This window comes from Cyprinus carpio, chromosome B4, assembly GCF_018340385.1.
Source record: "Cyprinus carpio isolate SPL01 chromosome B4, ASM1834038v1, whole genome shotgun sequence".
Taxonomy (NCBI): Eukaryota; Metazoa; Chordata; class Actinopteri; order Cypriniformes; family Cyprinidae; genus Cyprinus; species Cyprinus carpio.
Genome location: NC_056600.1, coordinates 11777699 through 11805568, shown reverse-complemented (window position 1 = coordinate 11805568; position 27870 = coordinate 11777699). Strand labels below are relative to the sequence as shown.

Here is a 27870-nt window from a genome sequence, read left to right as displayed (position 1 = left end):
GATTTAGACAGCAGCACTTGTTGGTGTCGATGCGGTTGGTAAACTATGCTGCGTGCTCCCAACACAGGGCCTCCTTAAAAAGCCCGTCTAACATGGCCGCTGTAGAATGAGTCAGAGGGAGGCACAGACCGGGGACCACACACAAACACACTCAAGCTCTAAATGGGAGAGCCTGGCCCAAAACCTCTGCCTCCCTCACCTTCTCTCGCACATGCACAGTCTATTGCTTTCCTATACATTGACATTAAATACCTCTGCGGTGTTCTCATATTTCAGTGTTTTTTCACACTTGTGTTTAAACAACATTAACAGACTGAAGGTGTCTGCCACACTGTCTGTTTGGATTTCCAAATGAGTTTTGAAAAAGGGCCTCATGAGTTACCGGCTCTCGGCAGCTCTCAGTACACTTCACTCTTAGTTTCACTGCACCTGGTATGCATTGCCTCCCATGTCTATGAATGCATCTTTGTAACGTTTGTTAGACTTAAACTTACCATCAATAAAAAACCCTGAGCATCCATGTGCAACTCAGTACTCAGTTGTCAGATTACAGCCTTGGAATATGTCCTGCAGGTGGATTATTTGAATGTACAGGCTGATGAAATTGAGAAAAAATATGTTTGTATGTGTATTTATGTCTCCGTAACACCATAATAATAATAATAATAATACCTACAAAGTTTCCTTCTGTTCAAATATGTATGAAATGTGTATTTTTAGTAATGATAATGTTATTAAAACAGAAAACCAGTTTCCTTTTGTTAAAATAAAATGTAAAAATGAATTAATTATAAAAGTATTGTGTTTTTTGTTGAAATATAAGTATTCATTAATAATAATAATAATAATATTTTTTTTTTTTTTTAAATATTTTATTTAGATTTTTTTCATAAAAAGGGATAAATAAAACACCACTGAAACAGTAACATCCATTATTGTGTGTATCCATTGAGATCCACTTAATGAACAGGATATTGTAGAAACGGAAGGACGACACTCTTCACTGTCTGCGTATCAACAGCAAAGTAAACACTTGAATCTCTGGCCAACTCAAGCATGTAGTGTTTGTTCAGACTATAAGCAGGTTTTTTTATGGCCATATTTAGTCATTCCAGAAAGATCAGAGCCAAATGGCATGGAGTGAGTTGATTAGTGAGCTATGTTATAATATAACTAATGCTCTTTAAATGTTTTGTGCATTTTAAAAATATATTCTTTGAAATAATACTTAAATAATATGGAAATTAAGAAAGACAAATGACTGTATAGACTTGTTAAAGTGAAGTTTTAAGCAAAATATAATGGTGATTAAAAATACTTTCATTTCTGTTTAGATCTCAGATGTTAATGATATCTACCAACACAAGTCACAAGTTTGTTTTTAAAAATGTCCATACTGGAAATCAATAAATATCACTAGTTTACACCATCCTTTGTTAGGATCACACACCTTAAAAACATTTTGTGTTCGTAAAATATTACAAAATAGTTTTATTTGACCTCTTGAGCTTTAGTTTGACTTACACTATTCCTGTAAATATTCTGGTTTATAAAATATCATACAATTGACCTTACGTATAAAAACGTTTCTTGGTTGCAAGTTCTTAAAGGGATACTCCAACCCAAAATGAAAATGTTGTCATTATTCACTTACCCCCATTTCGTTCCAAACCCGTAAAGGCTTTTCTTTCAAATCAAAGCTAACACACGTAGAAACAGTGCATCCTTGTGGTGTGGATGATACAGAAAAGCATACACAGCATACGGTGATATGGAGAGACACAGAGGAGACAGTTGACAAAGGAATTGTTGAATAAAGTCGTTATTTTTGTTTTCTTCGCTGACAAAAAGTATTCTCGTTGCTTCATAACATTACGATTGAACCACTGATGGCAGATGGACTATTCTGACGATGTCTTTCATACTTTTCTGGACCTTGACTGTTACTTACTTGGCAGTCTATGGGACAGTCACAGGCCTCCCGGTTTTCATCCAAAATATCTTAAATTGTGTTCCGAAGACGAACCAAGCTTTTACGGGTTTGGAACAACATGGGGATAAGTGATTAATGACAAAATTTTCATTTTGGGGTGGAGTATCCCTTTAAGCCCAGTTCTCCTTATTCAGAATCCAGTCCATGTCAGTCCCTTCAGGCAGCAATGAGTTCCCAAGCTTTCTATAAAAACGCATTTAGTTTTTTGCCAACTGTTTCAGCTCCAGGGGTCTGAGCGATGTTGTTGGTTGTAATTCTGCAGTTTAATCTGATCCTGGATTTGACTAATAAGGATCTGAGAGAGGAGGATCCCAACCAACTGAAAAAGAGAATAGATCAAGCTGTCAGTACAAATGAAATCCAAACATAGATGCTTAAAGTAAGTCTGTTTACAATCGGACGACATCTAAGGTCACCCACAATGATATTTAGATTGTTTTAACACATCATTTTAAGCAGACTGCCTGCTTATTCCATGTCAAGAGGTACCTGTGGGATGGCCAAGCCCAGTGCGATACCCCCCAAAAGAAACAGGTTACTGTGGATCCAGTTCACCACTTTATCAATGCAGCCATTGGTGTTAATGAAGGCACTAGCTGCAAGATATTCCAGCTGCTGCACCCCATTACCACACATGGTATTTATTACAGTCTGACAAAACAGAAAAAAGGCAAAGTGGTATTAGAGGAAGGGACATTTAATATATTAGTAAAATATTTATAATATATTACAGCATTATTAATTACATTTAATATATTTATAACATGATAATTAAATATTATAGTATTGAACATATTTATATAATGATTTAATTATATTTTAATAAATTTCAAATATCATTTTGGACATATTTAAATATATGTGACCCTGGACCATAAAATCACAGTCATAAGTAGCACAGGTATATTTGTAGCAATAGTCAACAATACATTGTATGGGACAAAATGAACGATTTTTATTTTATGCCAAAAATCATTAGGATATTAAGTCAAGATCATGTTCCATGAAGATATTATGTAAATTTGCTACCGTAAATATATAAAAACTTAATTATTCATTAGAATTTGCATTTCTAAGGACTTCAATTAACAAGTTTAAAGGTGATTTTCTCTATCTTTAGATTTTTTTGCACCCTCACATTCCAGATTTTCAAATAATTGTATCTCAGCCAAATATTGTCCTATGAAACATACATCAATGGAAAGCTTATTTTCAGCTTTCATGTGATGTATAAATCTAAATTTCATAAAATTGACCCTTATGACTGGTTTTGTGGTCCAGGGTTGCATATTACATATATAATCATAAAAAAAAAAACTGCAAACATCCTTTTTGGAGCCTTTTCTCACCCCCACTTCGGAGAGCAGACAGCAGGAGAAGGGCACAGAACAACGCTCTCTGCTCGGGTTCTCTTTTGAACAATTGAAGTACATGTTCTGAGACCAATCCAAGAAGGAGATTCCCCCACAGCAGTTAAACTGTTCATATCATAAAACAAAAACATCATTATCAACTATTAACCAACTATTATGATGTATCATACATGTATACACAACACTGACCTGTTTTTGTCCATAGTCGATGAAGTTCTGAAGATCTATATCATCCCTGTAATGCTTGATGGCATTGTCAAACATTTCCGTTACTTTTCCACGTGCCTGTAGAGGATACATTTAATTGAAAACATTAGTAAATATATTAGTATTGTCATCTAATGTTAGTGCTTGTTAATCTTTGGTCAGTTGTTGTTGTTAGACACATTACACTGGTAAGTGACAGACAGTAGAGGGTGCAACGTATCAACTAAAAATCCAGAATGTTTGTGACTGTGGGTTTTGTTACAGCATGCCCAGACTGTTTAAATAGTGTACTCATGCCTGTCTACACAAAGCCTACACAAAGACAGGAGGATTTAACAGTGCACTAAAATATACAATACTGTATTCTGAAGAATTAAAGGTAAATCAAACAAATTAAAGACACAGTTTAGAATTAAACGAGCATCGGCTACTTGAGTGAATGCAACCCAAGTTCACATTAACATATATCCAGGCTTGTGGCATTGGTATTAGCATACTAATGTCATTCAGGATGATTTTTACCTTGTCTGAGAAGAAAAAACCCAGAACACCAGCCACTAGCTGCAGCAGAAAGATGATAGTTAGGATGATGCAGAACTGCAAGGGAATTAGAGTTTGATATTAGGGTTTGTTTTATGTTTTTAAAATTTCTATTTAAAATGTATCTTGTAGTTTTATCTCCACTAAGAGCCAACTCCCTGACTAAAAATGTACCAATTCTTTTACAGTATATAAAGCAGGCACATTTAAGATGTTTTAGCGATTTAAAAACACAAATGACACAAAACTGTGCTGTAATATTATCAGAACCATCTAAAATGTCTGAAAAGCAGACAAAGAAATGGTCCTGTCCTGATGTAACAATTCTGATCAGGCAGCTGGTTTTAGTACTGACCGTCTGCAGTAAGCACACGTTTTCCCTCAGAGAACCCACACAGCCGCAGAATGTGATGAAGAACATGAGAATGCCCACTATCATCAGTAACAGAGCAGGATCCACCGTCAGACAGGCCAGCGCTGTCTCTGTAGAGTACAACAGACATATCAGATACATGGACAGCTTTTGTGGCACTATGGCATTATCTATTACACAGTATATACACAATTTGATCTAGAAATGATTGATTCACTGTATCTCAGTAACCCCTATATTAATAGACATTCTGGATTAAATGATCAATGCCTGACTTTCTACAAAAGCACTGGTTACTAAAAACTAATACTTTTGCATAATGCTCCTTTACAACCACCAGGTGTCAGTATAAGTTACAGATGAATCAGACTTCCTGAAACTTTGTCAAGTGAATATCTTTGATGATATAGCTAAAACTTGAAGCAAGCTACAAAATCTTTGCTTTTATATTCATCAGATAAAGTTAGTCTATAATATAACATTTATAAGCTCCTCTTCTGTAGCTTACTTGCTGTTTTACACTACAAAAACTGCTTGTTACCAGCATCACCATATAAAGTAGCTACTTTCATTGAAGAAAGCTACAGATATCTTAGGTTATAAACTCTGGTCTGCTGTCCAGTGGTCTTTCGAGTAAACACACTTACCATGTTTAACTGTCCTGGAATAAACTCCAATAGCTATCAGGATCAGTGCGATTACCTATGACACAGATAAACCGTGAGTGTATGTTAAAACTGATGAAACACAGGATTGATTCTAATGTTGTTTCTCTTCAGGGTGTGGCAGGAACAAATCCTTATTCATTAGTTTTGCTAAATAAAAAAGGACTTAAGTGTGTAAATGGCTTGACTAAAGTAAAAACTCTTATTGTCAAGTTTAAGGTCACTGGTTTAGTGAAGGGCCTTTTGCAGTTCAAACTGTATTGTGAAAAAACCTGACCAAGGCCAAGAAATAAAAGAGCGGAGGATTTATGCAGTTTGTACGCACTTACATCTGCATTCGGAAAGTTCATGAGAAGAAAAGAGTACAGGAAACCATGATAACCACAAATTAATCATGGTTTTGCTACACCAATAGTTTAATCATGGTATTTGTAGTAAAACTGTTGTTGTACAAATGGTAATCAATACACTAAAAAACACTTTTACTACAGTAAAACCATGGTTGATTTTCATGAGGGAAGGTTCATTCACTTTCTGTTTCTCACACAACAAAAGGTCCTAGTTTGTCTGACACAATGTAGCCCCCTTTTACTGACACAGCTATCAGGTTACTATGAAACTCCATATCGTTTTTCTCTGAGAAATCAGTGTCTGCATTCTTAGACTGAGATCCCTTTAAAGCTAGAAAAGATCCTAGTTGTTATTCGAAGGAGCTATTTATACATTTATTAAAACATTTATTTATTAAATAATATTTGCATAATAATTTGATCTGTCTTTCATTCAATCCAATCCTGTTAAGCAAAAGGTAGGTCTTTTATTTTATCATAATAATGTTATTGAAAACCATGCATCCTCATGCATCTTCATTTTTATTTTAGTCATCCCCCGCAACAATCATTTAATTAAAATTTATGTTTGTTATGTGCCAAAAAAACTGTCAACTATCTCTATGGTATCCCGATCTAAGTTGCAATTTGTACCACTAAAAGGAACACAAATGTGCACAGATCAGCACTCTAAAACAAGATGATTTGGACATTTTTTTGTACAGTGCAGCAATTTCTCAGTACTATACTGCATTATAGTAAAACTGAGTTGTTCTTGAGGCTTTGAGCATGAAATCTCCTTAGGTATTTGCATGTGCATTTTCTGCACCAGCAAGAATGCAGTACACTCTAATATCTCAGTCAGCTGTCCATAAATTGTTAGGAGCTTAACAATAATTTTGATGCCTTTCTGCAAACAAGTATCAAAGCCTGTTTTAAATATTTTGGGTGTCTGATTCTCCCTCTGAAGAGGCGGTATTCATTTAGGTCTATTATTCAGTAAATGGTACAGGGCAACAAATAAAGGAAGCACAGGGCCCCCACTCCTCCAAACACCCTGCATCGCTCTATCAGCATATGAATCAATGAGACCCGCTGCTTAGCAACAGCCACAAGTTTAAAAAAGTTTGGGAAAGTAAACTGGCACTATCAAAAACTTCACAAAAGAGGGTTTTGTTGATGAGGTCTAATATGAACTCATTATTATTCTAGAAAGATCTTATCACACAGAAGGCCCAATTTATTGCAAAATTGCAGGCAGCCCCCCGAGTGTTTCTCAGTGTAACAAGTCAAGATCAAACAGGTTAGGCTCCTGTTCTGTGTGTCATGAACTGTTCTGTGTTTTTTGAGGTATTCTGAGAATCTAGCCTGTGGTGCAGTTGAGACACCCAAATTGGTGTTGAGACATGCCCATGGGTGATGTTTTTAGTGTTTGTTCATACTAAACAAAACGAAAGCAGGTTGGTCTTTATGAATACAGGTCAAGCTGCTTTTAAATCTCTGTTGGACTAATTTGACCATCATTCAGTCTGGACGTCAACTAAGTACATTAATTCTGTTTGTCTTAAATGCAAAGCTTGTTTCGGGGTTGTGCATTAAAAAGTAGGCTTTTACAGAGTCATTTGGTAAAACATTAATCATTAAACCACATCATGTGAGGAGTTAAAAACAACTCTACATATTCAGTATTTAGTCTTTTTGTATATATATATATATATATATATATATATATAAAGAGTATATTTTGTGTGTTTGTGTGTGCATAATGTACTATAATATAGTGTACATATCTTTAAAAAAGTTTGTGTCTAATAATATTATTTATTATATTAAACAAATATTTAAAAAACTCAAAAATAAATGTATTGTTCATAAAATGTTTATTATACATTAAATATAATATAATATAATGAGCAACACTTACCCAAAATATCATGTTGAAGAAGAAAAGTAAATATTTCACCACTGTACTGACGAAAGTGAACTCCTCGTCGCTTTTCGTTTTTGGCATGATCAAAGGTGTGTGATGTCTCTCACCTACAAACCTTCAGCGTTCACCTAATATTATCTATCTAGATTTTCATCCTGCAGGATCAATTCATTCGCTCGGCTCTTTCTAAAACGCCTCGTCAAGTCTCTTTATGATCATTAAACACCCTCGAGCGACTAAAATCACAAGAACGCATCGATCGCATTGAATCTGGGCTTGTGTCTTAAAAGGCATTTCCTGATTAGCAGTCAGTGAACTCAGAAAAAGCCGAACACCCATCGCATGAAAGCTAGAAGCACCAGTGGGCGTTTCCTTTCTTCTTTTCCACTATGCGAGTCACCTGTGAGAGCCTTTGAGTCTTTTTAAAAGGTGCGACTGAGCAAAACATACTCTATAATATTCTTTAAACATTGTATGTTCACTGTATATACTTCACGAACTAGTTATCCTCTTATTTAATTTATATGGAGGTGCTGACCCCTCCTGGAGACCCCATCACAACCCCACCTTTAGTTAAAATGAAGGTTCTTTTTTGGAATTCGTGGTTCCATGAAGAACCTTTAACATCCATAAAATATTTGCATTGCATAAAATGATTTTTATAGTGAAAAAAGCTACAGATTATTGAAATGCTATTCACACTAAGAACAAATGGTTCTTCTGGAGCCGAAATGGGACGGAACAAGGTTCATAGCATGGCATCCTCTCTGCTCAACGATTGCACAATACATTGTAATCAGTATTGGAATGCCATATTTCTGTGCAATAAATTCAATGGGCTTGTACAGCTAACCTATAAATAGCATTTCAAAACTCCAGGATGTGCAGTCTTAGAATGACTGGTGTCATTTGTCACCGAGGAGCTTCAGTGCACCAGTTAGATTTATGTTTTCTTGTTTTATGTGCCAGAGCAACACTATAGCTGTAAAGACAGTAGTCTAGATGCTGATTTGGGGTTTTTAAACCTTGACTTTTTCTCTACAGGTAAGATAATTTTAATATTTTTACTTTTAAAAGCGTAACATTATTCTGATTGTTTGAAGCTCTAAGCCGAAGGCCACAAGGGTGACTAGATAGGACAGTGTAATCATCCTTAGTATGATGATGATTATGATGAAAATGGTGTATACAATTTTAAATAAACTAGCATGGAATGGCTCAGAAAGGCTTGTTTAGTTTCATAATTTCAGGATATGCTGTGATTGTGATAGGCTATATTTTGATTTAAGATATCAGAAATTAGATTGAACTAAAATCCTTTCATATTAATGCTTTTCTTTATTCTTTTTCTTTTTGATGTGACCTGGACTCTGTCCCAGTTTGCCCAATGTCTGTTAGGTCATTTAACTAGAAATGTAAAAGTGTATCGTGTAAGCTATTTGGGGCATTTAAAAAAAAAAACACCTTAAAACTATCAAAAAATCTTTGTAATCTGTGTGTATAAAATATTTAACCAGCTTCAACCAGCTCTAAATACACATAGTAGCCTACCTTGGAATTATGTGTTGTTGAATAGTTGTTACACGAGATGGCGCGCTTACATTGCATTTACGACCTTGCATCGTTATATCAGAGAAAATAATGCATTTAGTATAAAATGCGCTTGTTTTGATCATAATTACTTATAAAACTATAATTACATGTTTAACAATCTCTCTATAATCTACCGGATATCTATGTACAGTATTTATCTCGTTTATCTGATACGGTTGAGTTAGTGAAGAACTACATGTCCCATGATGCTGTTCTGGCGTAAGTAGTGACGCATGAGGTACGTCGCGCTTTTCTGATCAGCGCAGCGGATGACGCAACTGTAGTCGGCAGTTAAAGGGCTTTCAAACGTTATACAGTAACAGGACTTTCGATGCTCACGCTTTTCTCAGCTCAGTTCCCCGACCTTGGATCATTTTCAGGACGGAGGTGGTGAGAGGTGAGATGCTTAGGCTTTTTTCCTCATCATTTAAACTACAATAAATGCGCAAATGCCCTTAGTTACACTATATTGTACCTGCTTAACAGGTTTGTGGAGTCGTAGGGTTGAACAGAACGAGGACGCTCTCCAGTAATGTTAATTTGTGGTTGCCTTATGTTTTTAAAAGTATGAGGGAACAGAGTGTGGCAGAAAGACACGCACGATGTTGCAAGTCACTTTGTCATTACATCACGACTGTGCTGTTGACACATGCATATGTCAGATGCTGTTTGGTTGTTCTTTTCGTGTTTCCTCCAAAACATATGTATAAACAAATAGGCTACTTCAACGACGACTAGCTAAAAGCAGCTTTTACTGTTTGTTGTTATGTATATACATTTTCAAATCCAGTAAATCCAGTAACTTTAATTTTTCAATGCTTTTTCGTCTTCTTTCTTCAGGAGGAAGCATTTTAGTCTGTCCCTAGCCCTGTAAATCCTACTTTTTTTCTGAATGCATAAGCAAAAGTGCTGATTTTCTTTAAATCGGCACTACATAAAAAAGCAACAACAACAAAAAAGGTTATTATTATTTCACACTTACTTTACTTAAAGACTCAAAGTTGTGTCCCCAAGTTGTGTACCATGATATTAAGATGGTGTAAATTCCATTAAAAAGTAAGATAATAAAAGTAAAATGGAATACTGATATAATTTATTTAGGATGTGAACATTTCAAGGACAAGTTTGTTTCTTCTGACAAACCAAATAAAACAAGATAAACTGATAAAGATCACTTCTTATGTTTTGCCAACTGTTAATCTGGCTGATGCCGTCATCCCTGTTACTAAGCTTTACATCATTGTTGTATTTTTTGCATTCAAGTTGAGATGACACAGCAGGGCTCGACATTAACGCTTTTGAAAGAGAGTTTTACTCGCCTGACCAGTAACCTCATTAAAATATTAATAACAAACAATAACTTGGGCAGCACCGAAACTTTGGCGAGATTGATTCTGATTTTATTACTTTCGGTGTAAACGGTGACTAAGTAAGGAATAATTGATGAATCTGTTATGTTGTTGTTTTTGTTAGTCCTATAATTTCCGTTATTACAGTTTTACTATGCGAAGTGATATGGATATTGGCTCAGATTAAAAAATATAGATGTGAATCATTACCCTAAATTTTTTTTAATTTGATGAATGAAAACCTTTTTTCAGTGTATCATTGCATTTTTCCAACATTTCATATTTGTATGTAAAAAAAAAAACATTAATCTAATAACATTATTTATGCATTTGCAATTTTGGTAAAATGTATTTATGGAACCTCTCATCTTCATTAAAAAGTCTGAGTAAATACGTCTAAACAGCACTTTTGATGCAGCTTCTGTTTCCTCTGCAGTGGAATGATGGAGTTTGTTGAAACTTATTTAATTTGAATGGTAACAACCATACAGTTTCTTATTATTCTAACTTAATGTATTGATAAAATTTAAGAATTTGACGTAAATGGTGACATGCATATTTAATCAGGTTAGGAAAATATTGTCCCTCATAAAGTTAAAAAAGTTACCCTTACCCTAACCCTAACAGCAATCAGTTTAAGGCAAATATAACAAATATACTGATTAAAGTAATTCCTGATAGAGCACTGAGGAGACTATTCCTTCAGAATAAATTGCGCCAAAAAAAAAATTATTAAAAAAAAAACGTTTTTGCTCAGACAAGTGAATGGATTTACTTGTCTTGTCTTAGTTTAGTGTCGTGGACATTGTAATTTTTTTTTATTAATTATTAAACCCATTGAGGTGACCAAATGTTTTAAAAACTTTGAAAATCAACATTTTGAAAATGGATCAGACCGCTGTTTCACAGAATGACCCTTGCATGTCATGTGTTTATCTTGTGTCGTTTGTAATGTTTATACCAGTGCTTTGTCAACATTGGCCCTAAACCACTGGCATCAGTCACTTCCAGTACAATTCATTTTACTATGATCTTGTGATTTGCAGAGGACTGTGCTAAAAATGGACTGGATCCATGGATAGGTTGTTATTGCTCAAGCTGTACACTGTGTCCTCAGGATAGGTTGTGTGTTTTGGACACACATTAAATCATAAAACCGTGTAATGTAATTTTCATGCAACTTTTTTTGGTTTCTCTGAATGGATAAAATTAACTATTATTAATATTATCATTATTGTTATTATTAAAAAAGGCAAAACGTATTTATCAGATTTTTGTTTTTGTTTTTACTATTATTATTTTCAGCAGGTTATTGTAAAGGGTTGCAGGTTGGTTTCTTTGATGCAGCGTTTAGGTATATTAAATATCCAGAATTTCATTGCATGATAGATCATCGTGTACAGGCTAAAGTTGGCTGTCATTCATGATTATTTTGAGGGCTTGTAATTATACACCAGCAGACTTGCAAGTCTCCAAATAAACCCAAGGGGGTTGTCAGTGTGACATAAAATGTTTTGTGACCTAATAGCTGATCAGCAAAACACGCTTGAATTAAATTAATTAGTTTGAAGTTGATTCTTAGCCCTGTTCTTTCTTCACAGAGTGCTCTCTTTCCACCATTCATTGAAAACAGGAAGAGGAAGTAAAGCAAGTACACGAGTGCATTCACAAGGTCATCATAGACTGACATGCCTGTGTTTCCCCCGCTGCTATGGAGCACGTAACTGTTAGTGAGGAACCATCTGCTGCACTGATGTACCACGTGGAGCGTCCCGTATTCAGTGAAGGCTATATTGACTCAGAGCTTCTGCATAGAAAGAAGAGGACATCCAAGTCCCTTCAACGGAGAATAGCTGAGCATCTCCGGTAGGGCTATTTTAATACATCGTGCTGTTGTTACTGATGACAGGTCTGTTATTTTTATTTTTTTTCTGAGCTACAGTAGAGTCCAAAAGTCTGAGACTGTATTGAGAAATATTCTGTAATGTATTATAGGTCACTAATCATACAAGCAAATTTGTGATATTGATCATGCAACTCTTTGTACAGATGATAAGATCCAGTGAAGCACAAGGTGATCATTCTCAAATCATGCATGAGGGCATGATCATCAGTTTTACACTTGTGGAGTTCATGCAGTTTGAATCTTTAAAGCAAAAATGAGGCGAACCAAATACATGCTGACATTTGTGTTCATTTTTCAGTTCAACTTTTCACTCAAATTGTTATTCTGATGATTTTAGTAGTAATGAAAATTGAAATGAAAAAAATCTAACTACAAGCATTAGTGGTATCAGATTTTTGGAGCCCACTAAATATATAAATGTTTTAAATTGTCTTATTTCACATTATTGTGACTTTCTTGACTGTATTTTTAAACTATAACAATTTTATCAGGTTCAAGTGTTATCTGAACTTCAGGAAATCATCTTAGACTGATAAAACAACTGTTTGACTAAGTAAACAACCATTTGTCATTTATGACAGTCTTATTATTTTATCATATCCTCCATATAATCTTGCAGGACTACTAGTATTACACAACAACTGTGACATTACTTTTGTCAAACTTGCTTGTCCCAGCCTGAGCTGGATAAATTGATGACTCAGTTTCCTAACGGACAAAGGCGGACTATAATTTAAGTCGTCATTAACTGATAATCTTCTCCTCCGCTCTTAATGTTTGCTCTTAATTAAATTAAATAATGTTTGCAGAATAAAATCATATGACACATTTATACTAATAGTCATCTCTCTCTTATTTTTCAGCTGTTCTTCTGAGAAAGCCAAATCTGTTGTATTTGGATTCCTGCCCATTTTAACATGGCTGCCATCATATCCACTAAAGCAATACTTGTTTGGAGACATAGTTTCTGGCATCAGCACAGGTGTAATGCAGCTACCTCAAGGTCAGATGTTATTGAAAACTGATTAATATTAAAAATGAATAATATTTTAATTATGAAATGTATCTATTTAGTAGTAGCAGTAATTTTATTTATTTTAATAGGAATAATAAGATTTTTTATTATAAATATAGTAAATAATATTAACTATATATTGTTGTTTGTTTATTAATTTATTTTACTCATTTACTTGTTTTATTTACATTTATTTTATGCCATTGATCAATGGGCATATTCATTTGATCGTTTCTCTTTCTTTTGATTTGTTACATTCAACAGGTCTTGCATATGCGATGTTGGCAGCTGTTCCTCCAGTGTTTGGTTTATATTCATCGTTTTATCCTGTACTATTATACACATTCTTTGGTACCTCCAAACATATATCAATAGGTGAGACTCAATGGCATGCATGCCAGGCTTTTAATAACATGCTTGTGACTTAAAATATTGTTTCAGCCCCAGACGGACCACCCACGGTTGGACTGTCTGGTGCATATTGCGCACATAAATTGAAAGTTCCTCTTTGGTCTGGGAAGTTGTAATCTGATTGGTTGACACTTCACAATGTACTATACTAAAAGAATTGGTTTTATTAATTTTTGATTTTTTTTTTTTTTTTTTTTTTAATTTTTGATATTGTATATATTTGTTATTATTATATATATATAATGCATTACATTAAATTAAACTGCAGTTGGTTGCTTCACATGCTGGTCACATGGGCTCAGATTAAGCTGCAATATGAGCCTTTTATTTTTGTTCAGATGTCTGCGTGCATGCGTGCGACTACCTGAAATGTGACATTCTTCTGTACAGTTTTACAGTCAGTGTTAACAAGCAAAGCATTACTGCCAGACTAAACAAGTGTAGTCCAATTAGATAAGATCTTTACATCCTTAGTCTGTTTTTCCCAGCACTTCCTGAACTCCTGTTGCAAAGTCCCATCAGAAAGTCAGTTTTTCATTTTTCCTGTCCATTGTACAGGTTGACAGCTCTAAAGCTGCTCTGATTGCAGTGTCCTGACTTTCGTAAGCAGGAAATGAAAGTGGCGTTTCTAAGAACCTTATTAGTGTTGGTGCAGACATCATCACACTGTTTTATGGGTGGGTAGATGCCCTGCAGTGTTGTTTTTCTCCTGTTTAATGTGGGGATCTTCAAACCCTCAGAAATCTCTGCAGGATATTAGAAACACAACCAAGAACATAGATCAAAGGTTCAAAAGTCAAAAAGGTTACCCAAACCAGAGTTGTTGCTTCAACATCTTGTTTTCTTGGCCCCTGTGGCTACACTTGAGAGCGAGAGAATTGGCACAAGGTCCTGCTGCAAAGAAGCATGTTGCCTCCTGTTTAAACAACACTCACGCTCTGTCCCTCTATTACCAATGTAAAACAGACCCAGTTGCAGAGGGCTTTATCTAGATGAAGATCCAAGGCAGAGCTCATTTTTATAAATGCACTGGGACATACTTGCTCACATGATAAAGGAGCTCCTGTTCCTGTGACAACACTGAACCACTGAGCAGTGTGTACCCAAGAGCAATTAAACCACCTGTTACTCTTACACAATGACACTGTAAGGCTTAAGATACAATTTAAATAGTATAAATCCTATTGCATTAAATATATAAGATAATATATATAAAATAATAATAATAATATAGATTTAATCTAAAACACTCTTTTTTTCTATGGCTAAAAGTGGCCTTTTTCATCACTGATTTAGGTGGTAACAGGCTTGCTAGTATGTTGTATCTTTTTATGGATGCACTTAGTAGTTGCTGCTTGAAGATATATCTTTATTATTATTATTTTTCTGCTGTGATCATGCAATAATAATAGATGTAAATACAGATTCGAATGTTTTAAGATGCAAAAAATACTATTCCTAATATTATCTGATATTAGCTATAAATGCAGATATTATTTTAAGTTGCATATATTATAATAGCCCAGTCACACTTTTCAAGCATAGCATTTCACAAAAAGGTTGTGAAGTTTTAAATGATGGAACGCTAGTTATTGTTAAAAAATTGATAGAATTTGCATATATAATGTCTGGTAAGACAGCTTATAACATTACATTACAAAAATTACAAAAATAATTGTGATCCATACTTAACTTTAGCACAGTTTCCTCAAGTTTTATTGTATTTTTTGATTGTACTTTTTTTTTGTGGTTTTTTCGGTGTTATGTTTTTTGTTTTTGGGGGTTTTTGTGTGAGAGGGTCTGGGGTCCATGTTTGCAGTCAATGGGACCAACGCGTCACAGGTTGTGGATTTTGAGGCTCGTGATGCCAGAAGAGTGGAGGTGGTTGTAGCTCTGACAACCCTAGTAGGAATCATTCAGGTGGGCTGCTATCTGGTTTTACCTGCAGTTTTGAAAATCAAAATGAGTGTAGAATCTAGTCATGATCTTTCTTAATTTTATTAAGGGTGACGTGTATAATTTCTGATATTAAAGAAAGAAAAAGTTCATTATTTCTATCTCTTGATGTGCTAAATTCACCTTTATTTGTCTTTGTTTGAACCTAACTGTAGTTGATCAAGACCAGTGCATCTCCAATATCTGTGTTTGGAATACAAGTAAATTCCTGAAACATAGGCGTATGTTGCATTGCAAGTTTGTGATCACCCCCGTCTTTTGTAGATAAACCATCTGAAAAACACTCTTGTGCAATAGTGTTCTCTTTCTCTTAGTCATTCAGCTCATATTCTCCGCTAAAATGGCCAGATTTATACCAAACTACTTTTTTTATGATAAAGTGCAGTATAATGTTACCATAAACATATTAAAACAGGTTGAGGGTATACATTACAGACCTACAGGCCTTCACAATGGTTATAATAAACACCTTTCACGGAAAACTGTAAACCTGCTCAAGCTGATGACTTCATGTGATTCTCCTAAAGTTACTGTAGCCCAAGGTAATCTCACATTGATGTTTGGGAACATAATTGTTCTGATCTCCCATAGCTTGTTTTGGGTCTGCTGAGATTTGGCTTCCTGGCGATTTACCTCACTGAGCCGCTGGTGCGAGGTTTCACCACAGCTGCCGCTGTGCACGTCTCTGTGTCGCAGATCAAGTACCTGCTGGGAGTGCACACTGCGCGCTTCAACGGGCCTCTCTCTGTAGTGTATGTGAGTAACCTTTGACACTGGGGAAACCTTAGGGTGTTTTTTTGTAGATATGTGACACTTTTGCACCTATAAACATGCTTCACATTACTTCATAAACACTTATGCACAAATTCTCATTGGCGTTTAAGGTATCAATTGAAACAGAAATGAATAAAGGTCTTTTCAAGGCCGGTTGTTGTTGGTAAGAGTAGCTTCGTTAATTGAAATAAATCTGAAATAAAATTTAAATATTAGATTAATAATGAAAATGGACTAAATAACTGAAATAAAATGTTGAAGCTAAATTACTATTAAATGTTAAAATGCTAAAATTACTGAAATGAAAGCAGATTCAATATTTAAAAACATTACTAAAAATGTTTTTTTTTTAAATAAGCCTGAAAAGTCACGATAATGTAAAATATAAATTATTCTTCAAAAATGTATATTAATAATAATACATTCCTGTAATAGTATATAAATAGTACTAATTTAAGAGGTAAAAACTCTATACTGTGATATTGTTTTTTTGCTTTATGTTCTTTTCATTTTGTTTTCCCCCAGAGTCTTGATGCTGTCTTCAGGAACATTGCAAGCACTAATGTTGTCACGTTAATTATTGGACTGGTGTGTACTGTGTTCCTGTACATCATCAAAGATCTCAATGAACGCTTCAAAAAGAAGCTACCTATCCCCATCCCTGGAGAAATCATAGTGGTAAATCTTTAAATGCCCTTCCTATGAAACATATTGCTCACACATGTACTCAAAATCCCTTTGTGTGAAGTTCATGTTCTTGTTCTTTGGGTAATTGTGTCCACTGGAATCTCGTATGGGATGGTTATGTCTGAAAACTATGGAGTAGAAGTTGTGGGTAAAATTCCCACAGGGTGAGAACATGCAGGCTTGCTTATATATACCAAACTGAAATGGTTTACATTTTTACAAATGTTTACATTCTAATATTTCTTTCTTAATGTTATGTTTTAGTTGCTGCCACCCAAGATTCCAGACTTCTCTGTCTTTCCCAACCTCTTCCCAGATGCCTTTGCTATATCTGTTGTTGGCTTCTCGATTGCAATATCATTAGCCAAAACCTTTGCTCTTAAGCATGGCTACAGTGTGGATGGAAATCAGGTAGAGAATAAAATAAAATGTCTGTAAATGTCATATGAATTGCGTTGTACTGCGTTATTTGAAGAAAGATAAAACAAGCATATTTTTCAAGAAAAGAATTCTCAAAAAGTAGTTTGTTAGTTTCAAAGTGATAAATCAATAGATGTCACTGTATCTAATTAAGCTGTCCCATTCTTCACTGTCAAAGTACTTTGACTCTGTTTCCTAGAAGCAGGGACTTGGATTTTATTCAGCTGCCCTTTATTTTAGTTTCGATGGCTTTAAGTTGCAGCTGAATTTCCAAATCATTGAGCTGAATGTCCTGACCCTACAGTTACTTAGTTACTTGCCATTTAGTAGATCCTTTTGCTCAAAGTAACTTATAGTGCACTAATTACAGGGAAAGTTCATATGGGGCAGCATTATGCAAAGTGGCATGCTTAAGTGAACAACAGTAATAGAGATGGATTGTGACCTCAGTAACTCACAAGTTTGCCTGTTTAGGACGCATTTTTGAGTGAGGAGCCAAGATCATCGATTTAATGAGCACAACCGACAGTAACTAGGAACTTTTATTTTAATATAGAAAATTAGAGCTATGTTCGGAATAGCATGTTAACATAATACTCTACTCTACTCTACAGTAAAATTACATGTACATTACAATTCCAAAGTTGGATGAGAGAAATGAGTCTACATTTAATCAAAAATACAGAACATTTATTTTACATTTAAAATGTATTTTATTCCTGTAATGCAAAGCAGCTATTACTCTAGTCTTTACTGTCACATGATCCTTCAGAAATCATTCTAATACGCTGATTTGATGCTCAGTATATTATGTAAAATGGGCTGTACACTGTATGAGCTACTATTTCTAGTTACAAAGCGCATGGACTAACGTTTTCAAAGCCATAACAGTTATACAATAGTTTTAATATTTTTATGATCCTGACATGAAATCACATGGTCTAATGAAGTCATTTTGTGTTTTATGTGACTGCAGGAGCTCATCGCGCTGGGACTTTGTAACTTTATGAGTTCATTCTTCCACACGTTTGTCGTTACTGCCTCAATGTCTCGCAGCCTGGTACAGGAGAGCACAGGAGGACATACTGAAGTAAGGGAGACATATTTGTGTAAGATGCCATATCTGTGATATGTACTCATGATTGCGAAAATGCATTTATTGAAAAGGAGTGTCTCTTTCATAATGACATCCTCTAAGTGGCTGTATCATTACCATAAAAGCATAAAGATGAGATAAAACAGTTGTGCCTCCTGAAAGACTCCTGAAGATTTAATTATGTTGATGTGTGTGTCTGCAGATTGCAGGACTCTTGGCGTCTATACTTGTGCTACTGGTGGTAGTGGCCATTGGATTTGTCTTTCAGCCATTGCCAACAGTAAGTGAAGTGCTATCTGACATGCTTGCCATGGTGCTTATTGATTTTGTGTAACAATTAATAATAAAATAAATAAAAAATGGTTTAAAATGTTTTGGTGTTTTTGGTGAAGGACAGTCCTAATTTGTTACCAAAGCCCTCTTGGCAGAACATAAGCATTCTTAGTGCAAAAGGACAAAGGTCAGAGATCAGATGGTGTTTATTAGTGTCTTCTTTGTACTCTCATTAGACGGTGTTGGCTGCTATCATCATGGTCAATCTCCTGGGGATGTTTAAGCAATTAAAAGACATTCCTGCATTATGGAGAACCAGCAAGATTGAACTGGTGAGTGTCAGACGCACTTAATTTGGTTGTGTTCATCATATTGTTTTTATTGATTACCGTCTATATAAATGAACCGTTTTTCTCTTTTTAAACTTTCCATGGTGACATTTGGTTTTGTCATTGATTATGTCTGACATGGTTTCTTCAGGCGATTTGGCTGGTGTCCTTTTTTGCATCAGTTCTTCTGGGTCTGGATTATGGTCTGGTGGTTGCCATGGGCTTTGCCATACTCACAGTTATTTACAGAACACAATGGTAAAACACCATACCACCCGATAACACAATTCAGCTTGAAAACCCTTTTTTGTCTTTCAATATGAAATCTGGATTTTGCATTAAAATAAATGATTTATTTCTTATATATATACATTCATTTTATTAAATGTATTCATAATGTGTAATACATACATAATAGTTTGTAAAGTATCTGTTAAGTAGTTTGTGTTTACATATAAGATTTGTATGATGCATTAATTCATACTGCTCTAATGCCAATTAATGCAAGACAGCTGAAATTTAGTAAATCAACATGAAACCTGATAATTCACTTATGATCCATATTTATTTAATATTTCAGCAATCAACTTCGCCCATTTTTGTTTTTTAAATATTAATTTAAATCATGTAGTATTTTTTATGAAAAATAAATCAGAATTGTATTTAAATATTTAATTGAAGTATTTATAGATATATAATTAAATTATAATAAATTGTACATTCATTTCTATATATTCGTATTTCAGCGTTTTTTCAATGCATTGTTTGATTATGGATTATATTTGAATTATTTTGACCTTTTTATTACTTTCGTACTTGCCAAGGGAAATGTCTAATTCATACCTTATTATTTATTTTAAGCCCTAAAAACGCTCTTCTTGGACAAATCCCAGATACGGGACTGTACTTTGATGTGGATGAGTATGAAGAGGTAAGACATTTCTTTTAAAATACATTAAATCATCTTAACTTTTTCGTTAATAACCTAGATCCTTAACTTGCTTCATTCCAAAAGTTTTGTTCTCAAGCTTTTCTTAGTCACAGGCACCCAATTAGGCCTGATTTAATCCATCATCCTTTTTTCCACCACAATCTTTGTCCTCTTATCAGTCGTTTGTTCTCTTTCTCGGCTGAGGAATGCTCAGGGATTAAGATTTTTCAGTCCAATACTTCCATATACTTTGCAAACAGTGACCTGTATGTGAGCGCCCTCAAGGCAAAGGTGAGACCAAATGCTTAAAGTTATTATTAACTCAAAATATTGTGTTTTATGGTTTTGTCCTTGAGTATTTATTGTATATGGGTTGTTTTGAGAGGTTGGTATTTGGATTTGTAATTTTGTTTTATATTTATTTTTGTGACTACAGACTGGAATTGACCCAGCAAAACTGCTCGCTGGCAGGAAATCACAGATAAAATATGCAAAAAGAGACAATGGGGAGAGGAAGGCTGTAAACCACTGCTCCTCAGTGAAGAAAAATGCAGTTGTCTTATTGGTATGATGTTTTTTTTTTTCATCTAAATATATTTGATCTTTTCAAAAGTATTTGAACCCCAACAGGTTCCCCATTTTGGGATTTTTGATGCATCAATAAATTTATGTTTGCAAGCCAAATGTTATTTCAGAGCTATGCAAATTTCACTATACAATCTCAAGATTTCAGAACAAAACACTGTAGCTTTTCTTCTGTAAAATCTTTCCATGTAATGTGGCAGCTTAGTGATGAAACATTTCTGAGTATGTGACGGACTGACATGTTCTGTGGTGCCACAACAGGATGTGGAGCTGGGGGTCACTCATGAGGTGGTGGCTGGGCCGAAGAAGCAGATGGATCATGTGTATACCAATGGCCAGATGAATGAGAACCACACCGAGTCTGACTCTGAGGATGACTTCTTTCTCCAGCGTCTAACCCCCATTCACACCATCATACTGGACTTTACTCCTGTTAACTTTATTGACTCCGTAGGAGCCAAATGCATTAAATCAGTAAGCCAACAGCTTTTATTTCCAAAGAAGACACTTGAAGACCGATTAGTGAGATCTGGCTAAATACATTAGACCACACGTTGTGCTGTTGCATTTTGAACAGCTGGTTCTATTTATTACATCAGTTTCATGGGTTAGATGTTTGAACAAACCACTGACTGTTAATATTAAACTTCCACATGTTACATTTCCCGTATTGTTTGCACTATTGATATGACATGGCTTGTTGAGAAAGGGTGTGCTGTTACTTAAGTGATCTGATTCATGATATTTGCTCAGTGGATACAAAATACCATAGGTCAAGTGACCAAAAAAACACTCAGAACACCTTAGCAGCTGTTTCGCAACACCTTGGCAGCCACCTACAAGATTGTAGAAACCATATTGAGCCATTTATGGTTATATGTTTTTAAATAGTTCCTCTTTTTTCTGCAGGTGATAAAGGAGTTTGCAACAGTCGATGTGAAAGTTGTGCTTGCTGGATGTAGCAGTAAGTAATTAATTTCAATTTTACATAGATTTATATTCATAATATAATATTTTTAACTCTGAGTGGAAACTTGCTGGATGTAGCAGTAATTAATTACATTTATACATTTCTGTATAATTGAATATAATGTAATATAATAAATCAACCTCTTCTTTGAATAGTTTTTTTTCCACTCAATAAACCTCATGTGATGGGTTTTTTTTAAGAAATGTTTTGGAAACTTAGTTTGGTTATTGTTAATGTCTGACATGTTTTCTTCGGGCAATTTGGTGTCTTAATATAATCTTTTTTTTTTTTTTTTACTCGTACTTGCTAGATGTAGCAGTAAGTAATTAGTTACATTTAAACATACATACATTTCTATAAAATAATATAAAGCAAAATGATATAATACGATTGAACTCCACCAGAGTTCATATGCTTTATGTAGGTTAAAGTTCATTGTGATATATTTGTTGAATGTGGCAAACATCTCCACCTAGAGTTGGAACTAATAAACCATCACGTGGACAAGTCAAACTAATGTTTATGTTGACATTAACAACAATTCATTTTTTATGTTACTGTATATTAATGTAACTCATTTTCTTAGATCCTTGTAAGATCTTTTATATGTTTGTGTGTTTTGCAGGGACTCTGCTCTCTGATCTCAGGACACTAAAATTCTTCTGTGAGCCCGTGACCCCTGACCTCATTTTCCCCACCATTCATGACGCAGTGTTGCATTGTAAGCACTCGAGGGACGTCCCCGTCTGCCCTGATGTCCAGTGAACACACAAACCAAACTGAGGGGCAGAATATGGACAGAGTCGTGCTGAAATGAGCACAAGTACTGTTACTCATAAGTCACTTTAGTGATGGATATCATTTTAAGATATTTAGAGAGTTTAAGCAGTCAGCAGGCCAAAAAGTTTTAGATGGAAACACTTTATTTAATGTGAATAGATCAGCAAAAGTTGAGCTTAATATGATTGGTGCTGTTGTTTTATTGCACTCGACATAATCGGAAGCTCCACTGCAATCTGTTACTGACGACTATAAAACACTCTGTACCTTCAGTTCTTTTAAGTGCAATTAGTGTAGATGGATTCTTAACCAGTGTTTATTTTTTAGCACTGGTTTAAATCTTTTATTGACATTCCAGTTAGCTTATTTTTATGATAGAAATTAAGTTTTACAATTGTACACCATGTGCTAGTTTTTCTTTTGCTGTATTTAATTTTTCTTTTATATTTTTGGAAATATCTGACTGTAGTATTCAGTAAAACAAGAGCTAATATGTTACATATTTTTTAAAGACCTGATCACATGATTGCACTGTTGGTGAAGATGCTGCTTTTCGTTTCATGATATATACTTTAATCTGACATTTCTGAGAAAACGCTTGCCAGATATTGATTGTTTTGGTTTGTTTTAGGTTTTCCTCCTCCTCAACTCAGTCGGTGACACATTTGGCTAAAGGCTTATCTAGGTTGCTCCAGGGTTCAATTTCAATTTAACATATTAACATAAAGGGGTCTTAGTTAGTGATTACTGAAACAGCTGATTGCACAAAGTCTTGAAAATTCAATTCAGGCGTTCTTGTCTTTCGAACATTACATGGAAAGTCCACAGGCTTGGACATGTTTGACACACATGCTGCCTATGAAATGTCCGCTCCGATCACTTTTTGTTTCAAATCAAGTGTTCACACACAGTTACCCATCGATTTGAGATTTTTGCTGTTTCATTGCAGTAATGAAGACCAAAGCTGCACAATCAGTTGCAACTGCATATAATGTGGTGCATTTTATTGTCTTTTTATGCTGGTGTGGATTTAAGATATTTTTGTATAATAAATGCAAATCAGTACTCTAAATTATTAAACATTTATTCCTCAAAGGTGTCTTTCTATTTATATAATTTTCTACATTTATAACTAATTTATTACATGTAACAGGTCTACTAACCTGAAGAAGGGGACAAATATTTATTTAAAATTAAGCAATAAAAAAAAAAAGGTAATTAGTAAGGATAATGTTTTTATTTAATATCACAGGAAAAGTGACAATACATATGAGAATCCTTGAATAATCAGGCAACATTTAAGTGGAGAAAAGCACAAAAGGGGAAAAGGTTTAGTTGTAAGTCATATAGCGAGGGGTGGCGCTGAATTTAGCATAGGATTTGATGACCTTGTTCACGGCCTCCAGGAAGTCTTTCTCTGTAGCGATTTTTCTACGAGCTCTGATGGCAAACATTCCTGCCTCTGTACACACGCTGCGAATCTCAGCACCTGAGAGAAGAAAAACATAGCAATGTTAACTATAGCTTCCAAGGCCTCCACCTTTCGGTCTATGCAAATATTGTCTATTTAAATTGTGTGCACTCACCTGTGCTGTTAGGACAGAGACGTGCAAGAAGCTCGAAGCGGATATCTCTTTCCACACTCATAGAGCGGGCATGAATCTTGAAGATATGAGTACGTCCCTAGAAACAGAGCGCAAATGGTTACATACATTTACATATCTATCAGAACGTTAGATTATACTACATGTCTATCTTTAGCCAGTACATGGTACCCCTTTGTCACTATAGTAGCTAACACTCACTTCCAAGTCAGGCAGGCTGAACTCAATCTTTCTGTCCAGACGGCCGGGTCTCATCAGAGCAGGATCCAGGGTGTCTGGTCTGTTGGTGGCCATCAGGACTTTAATGTTTCCTCTGGGATCGAATCCATCCAGCTGGTTGATCAGCTCCAGCATGGTTCTCTGCACTTCATTATCTCCTCCAGCTCCATCATCAAAACGGGCACCTGTAAGACGGCAGCGTAAGCATAATAACTGAGACTTAACATAGAGGTAAAATCTCTGAGACAAAAACAAAAGCTGAGATTTTAAAGGGAAGTTCCACCCTGCCACTTACTCACCCTCATGTCATTCCAAACCTGTATGCATTTCTTTCTTTTGCTAAATACAAAAGAAGATACTTTGAAGAATGTTGGTAAGTTGGTTGTTCCCATTTTTTGTCCATAGAAGGGACGTTAATGGGAGCAGCAACTATTTGGCTACCAACATATCTTTTGTGTTCAGCAGAAGAGCATCAGTCATAGTTTGGAACGATATGAGTGCAAGAATTTTCTCTATCCCTTTAAATATAATAAGAGGCCATTCACACAGAGCTGTGCTACCTTTCCATGGTTTTCTATGTAAACACTCTAGATGGACGTTTGATAAGTTTAAATTATTTTAACTTGAATGTCACACTTTTACAACACTGTCATGCAAAAGAGGATATGAGCGCAATGACCAAACATGTCCATCTAGATTGTGTTTACACAGAAAAATAATGGAAAAGTAGCACAGTAGAATGGAAATATTAATAACATACTCCTAAGAATTCTAAAACTATATTAAGTGTTGGCTTATAGACAGGAACCTCAAAACCTCAAGCCACACAGTTTGAGACCGCCAAAACAAGATTATTGCAAATAGGAAATTTTACCTCCAATGGCGTCAATTTCATCAAAGAAGATCAGACAGGCTTTCTTGGTCCTTGCCATCTCAAACAGTTCACGAACCATCCTGGCACCCTGGATTACACACAAAAACATGTTGTTATAAACATTTTTTAAGCTAAAATAAGATATTTTGAAGATTGCTGGCAATCGAACAGTTGTTGGCCTCCATTGATTTTTATAGGATGTAAAGAAATACTATAGAAGTCAATGGGGACCATCAACTGTTTGATTACCAGCGTTCTTCATAATATCTTCTTTTATGTTCAGCATAAGAGAGAAACTCATACAGGTTTGGAACCACGTGTAAATTATGACAACTTACATCTTTGGTTGAACTATTCCTTTAATCACCAATTTTTTAACAGCTTGATGGAAAAGGCACGTACCTCTCCTACATACTTCTGAACCAGCTCGGATCCGATGACTCTGATGAAGCAGGCATCGGTGCGGTTAGCCACAGCTCGAGCACACAGGGTTTTCCCTGTACCAGGGGGCCCGAACAGCAAAACACCCTTTGGAGGCTCAATACCCAGGTTCACAAAGCGCTCCGGCTGGAATTATAAAGATAGAGATTGATTTTAAAACTTAAGCAGTATTTCAGATGTGTAATACCTCCTGATTTTTTTTAATAGGAACAATTGGATGTAGTCCTGACTCACATGCAGCAGAGGGGTCTCAACCACTTCTCTCAGCTTCTCGATCTGCTCTTTGCAGCCTCCAACATCACTGTAGGTCACATCAGGCTTCTCCTCCACCTATTTATGTACAGTACATCATTATTCCTGCAGTGTTGCCTTGATAATGTACATGACCCCAAACAACGTAATCGGTTTCGTACCTGCATCATAGTCACAGTAGGATCGATTTTGGGTGGCAGTGGAATATGGATCTGATACTTATTCCTGTCAACCCTGTTAACAGAATGCAACTCTTTTAGATACAAGCTGAAAAGTTTGTTAATGAAGTAAATATAAAAATGTCTGATCCATCATTTGAGCTTACCCAACCCTCATTCCTTCCTCAATGTCAGTCGGTGCGACCTGATCGCTCAGGTCCACCACAAACTTGGCAAACTGTTTCACATTAATAATGTACTTGGGATCCTCAGAGTCAGAGTTGATTATCTTGGTGCATCTATGAACAAATAAAACCACAGATATTAGTTTTTTTTTAATGGCTGATACTGATCTAGATAACAGTCAACAACTTTATTACATATGATTCCACTGAAAAGTCTTGATTAAATATTTTCTTATGCTTACAAAGTTTTCATTTATTTGATCAAAAATAGAGGAAAACTGTAATATTGTGAAATTTAATAATCTAAAAAAAGCTGAATTTTTAGCAGCCATTTCTTCAGCCTTTATCGTACATGATCCTTTAGAAGTCATTCTAATATGCCAGTTTAATGCTTTTTTTTGATGAATAGAAATTCAAAAGAACAGTATTTATTCAAATAGAAGTCTGTGACATCCTCTTTTAATCAAGTATCAATCAATCAAATTGTTGATCTTTTAAACAAGTGTCACTTTTAATCAATTTAATGCATCCCTACTGAATAAAAGCATTATTTCTTTAAAAAAAGATAGAATATCTTGCGCAAATAATCTATTTCTTTTAAAGGAACCCTTAATAACTGAAATGTTTTTGTCCTCTCATACCTGGCCACCTGCAGTGGCTGTTCACTCTGTAGAGTCTGTTTGTCTGCAGCCAGATCCCATAGTGCTGGAGGAGCCAGACCTGTATCAGACTCTTTAATACCTGCAAGACACACAAAATACAGCATCAGTGCATTTGTTTTACAAAGCAATGAGCCATAAAATTAGCTCCTCACAAAGCAATGACAGCACACTTACCTGTGAGCTCATTTATTTTCTTCAGAAGCTGTTGAATATCATCTTCCACTTGTTTAATCTGTCTGGAATACGTACTTTGCCCCTATTCACAAACAAAAACAAGTGAATAAATTACAAAGAAACACTTCTGTACCTTAATGAAAGCCATCTGAATGCTAAAACAGTCAGCTTTTTAGTGCTAATACTTACATAGGTTTTCAGGAGTGCAATATCTCCTTCATCCAACGCTGAGAAATAAAACAGATCAAGATAGATAAATAAATGAGATATGCATATGTTACGGGATGGCGGACACATAACGTGTTTATCTTTCTCTAATAAGTCTGTTCAGGCTAACACAGATTGACATAACTAATACTGAGAAATTTGACAACTCATATAATGAACGTGGTAGAGTAAATACGTGAAATAAAGAATGACACAACATTAAAATAATTTTAGTTTAGTAGATTCGGTTTTTGTTGACAAATTCCAAATACAGAGCGGCTAGTCAATACATGCTAATCGGTCTGCTAATTTATATAATTAAAAATACACCCGAAAGTCTTCGCAAATAATACCTCGAATTGGTTTGTCTTCTTTCTCCTCTTCTTTTACTTTGCGTTGCTCGGTTCCTAAATAATCAGGCATGACTGCTTTTTTCTTTGTAATAAATTCGGTTAATGACTGTAGAGGCGAGATTACACAGCAGGTTTTCAGAGGAACAGTCACAGCGCTTTTCTGTTCCGGTGCGTGAGAACACAGGAAACTGCGAATGTATTTCAAATTAAAAGTTCTATTTCCCCCCCCCCAAAAAAATCTTTAAATTGCCTTTAT

General features: G+C 35.2%; 3 protein-coding genes across 3 annotated transcripts; 1 reads left to right on the top strand and 2 right to left on the bottom strand.

Annotated features, from left to right (window-relative positions):
• Nucleotides 1-1986: 1986 nt before the first annotated feature.
• Nucleotides 1987-7743, bottom strand: LOC109066887 (tetraspanin-33). Its single transcript, XM_019083902.2, has 8 exons — nucleotides 7405-7743; nucleotides 5134-5188; nucleotides 4469-4596; nucleotides 4096-4170; nucleotides 3556-3651; nucleotides 3343-3471; nucleotides 2483-2644; nucleotides 1987-2312 (listed from the first exon to the last, which is right to left on the bottom strand). The coding sequence occupies exons 1-8, from the start codon at nucleotides 7489-7491 to the stop codon at nucleotides 2211-2213; spliced, it is 834 nt and encodes a 277-aa protein (XP_018939447.1). The 5' UTR covers nucleotides 7492-7743; the 3' UTR covers nucleotides 1987-2210.
• Nucleotides 7744-9246: 1503 nt separating this feature from the next.
• LOC109066902 (prestin) lies at nucleotides 9247-23580 on the top strand. Its single transcript, XM_042722816.1, is given in 19 exon segments — nucleotides 9247-9400; nucleotides 11954-12218; nucleotides 13122-13261; nucleotides 13538-13649; nucleotides 15433-15604; nucleotides 16232-16396; nucleotides 16940-17092; nucleotides 17183-17265; nucleotides 17365-17512; nucleotides 18498-18611; nucleotides 18820-18897; nucleotides 19127-19222; nucleotides 19371-19477; nucleotides 20081-20149; nucleotides 20348-20441; nucleotides 20587-20715; nucleotides 20997-21209; nucleotides 21645-21699; nucleotides 22331-23580. Coding segments are annotated over 18 exon segments (2223 nt in total). The 5' UTR covers nucleotides 9247-9400; nucleotides 11954-12063; the 3' UTR covers nucleotides 22471-23580.
• A 123-nt stretch (nucleotides 23581-23703) lies between these two features.
• psmc2 (proteasome 26S subunit, ATPase 2) lies at nucleotides 23704-27790 on the bottom strand. Its single transcript, XM_042722797.1, has 12 exons — nucleotides 27615-27790; nucleotides 27244-27281; nucleotides 27055-27136; nucleotides 26860-26959; nucleotides 26201-26332; nucleotides 26037-26109; nucleotides 25858-25953; nucleotides 25585-25749; nucleotides 25183-25270; nucleotides 24291-24493; nucleotides 24072-24168; nucleotides 23704-23974 (listed from the first exon to the last, which is right to left on the bottom strand). The coding sequence occupies exons 1-12, from the start codon at nucleotides 27682-27684 to the stop codon at nucleotides 23817-23819; spliced, it is 1302 nt and encodes a 433-aa protein (XP_042578731.1). The 5' UTR covers nucleotides 27685-27790; the 3' UTR covers nucleotides 23704-23816.
• Nucleotides 27791-27870: the final 80 nt, after the last annotated feature.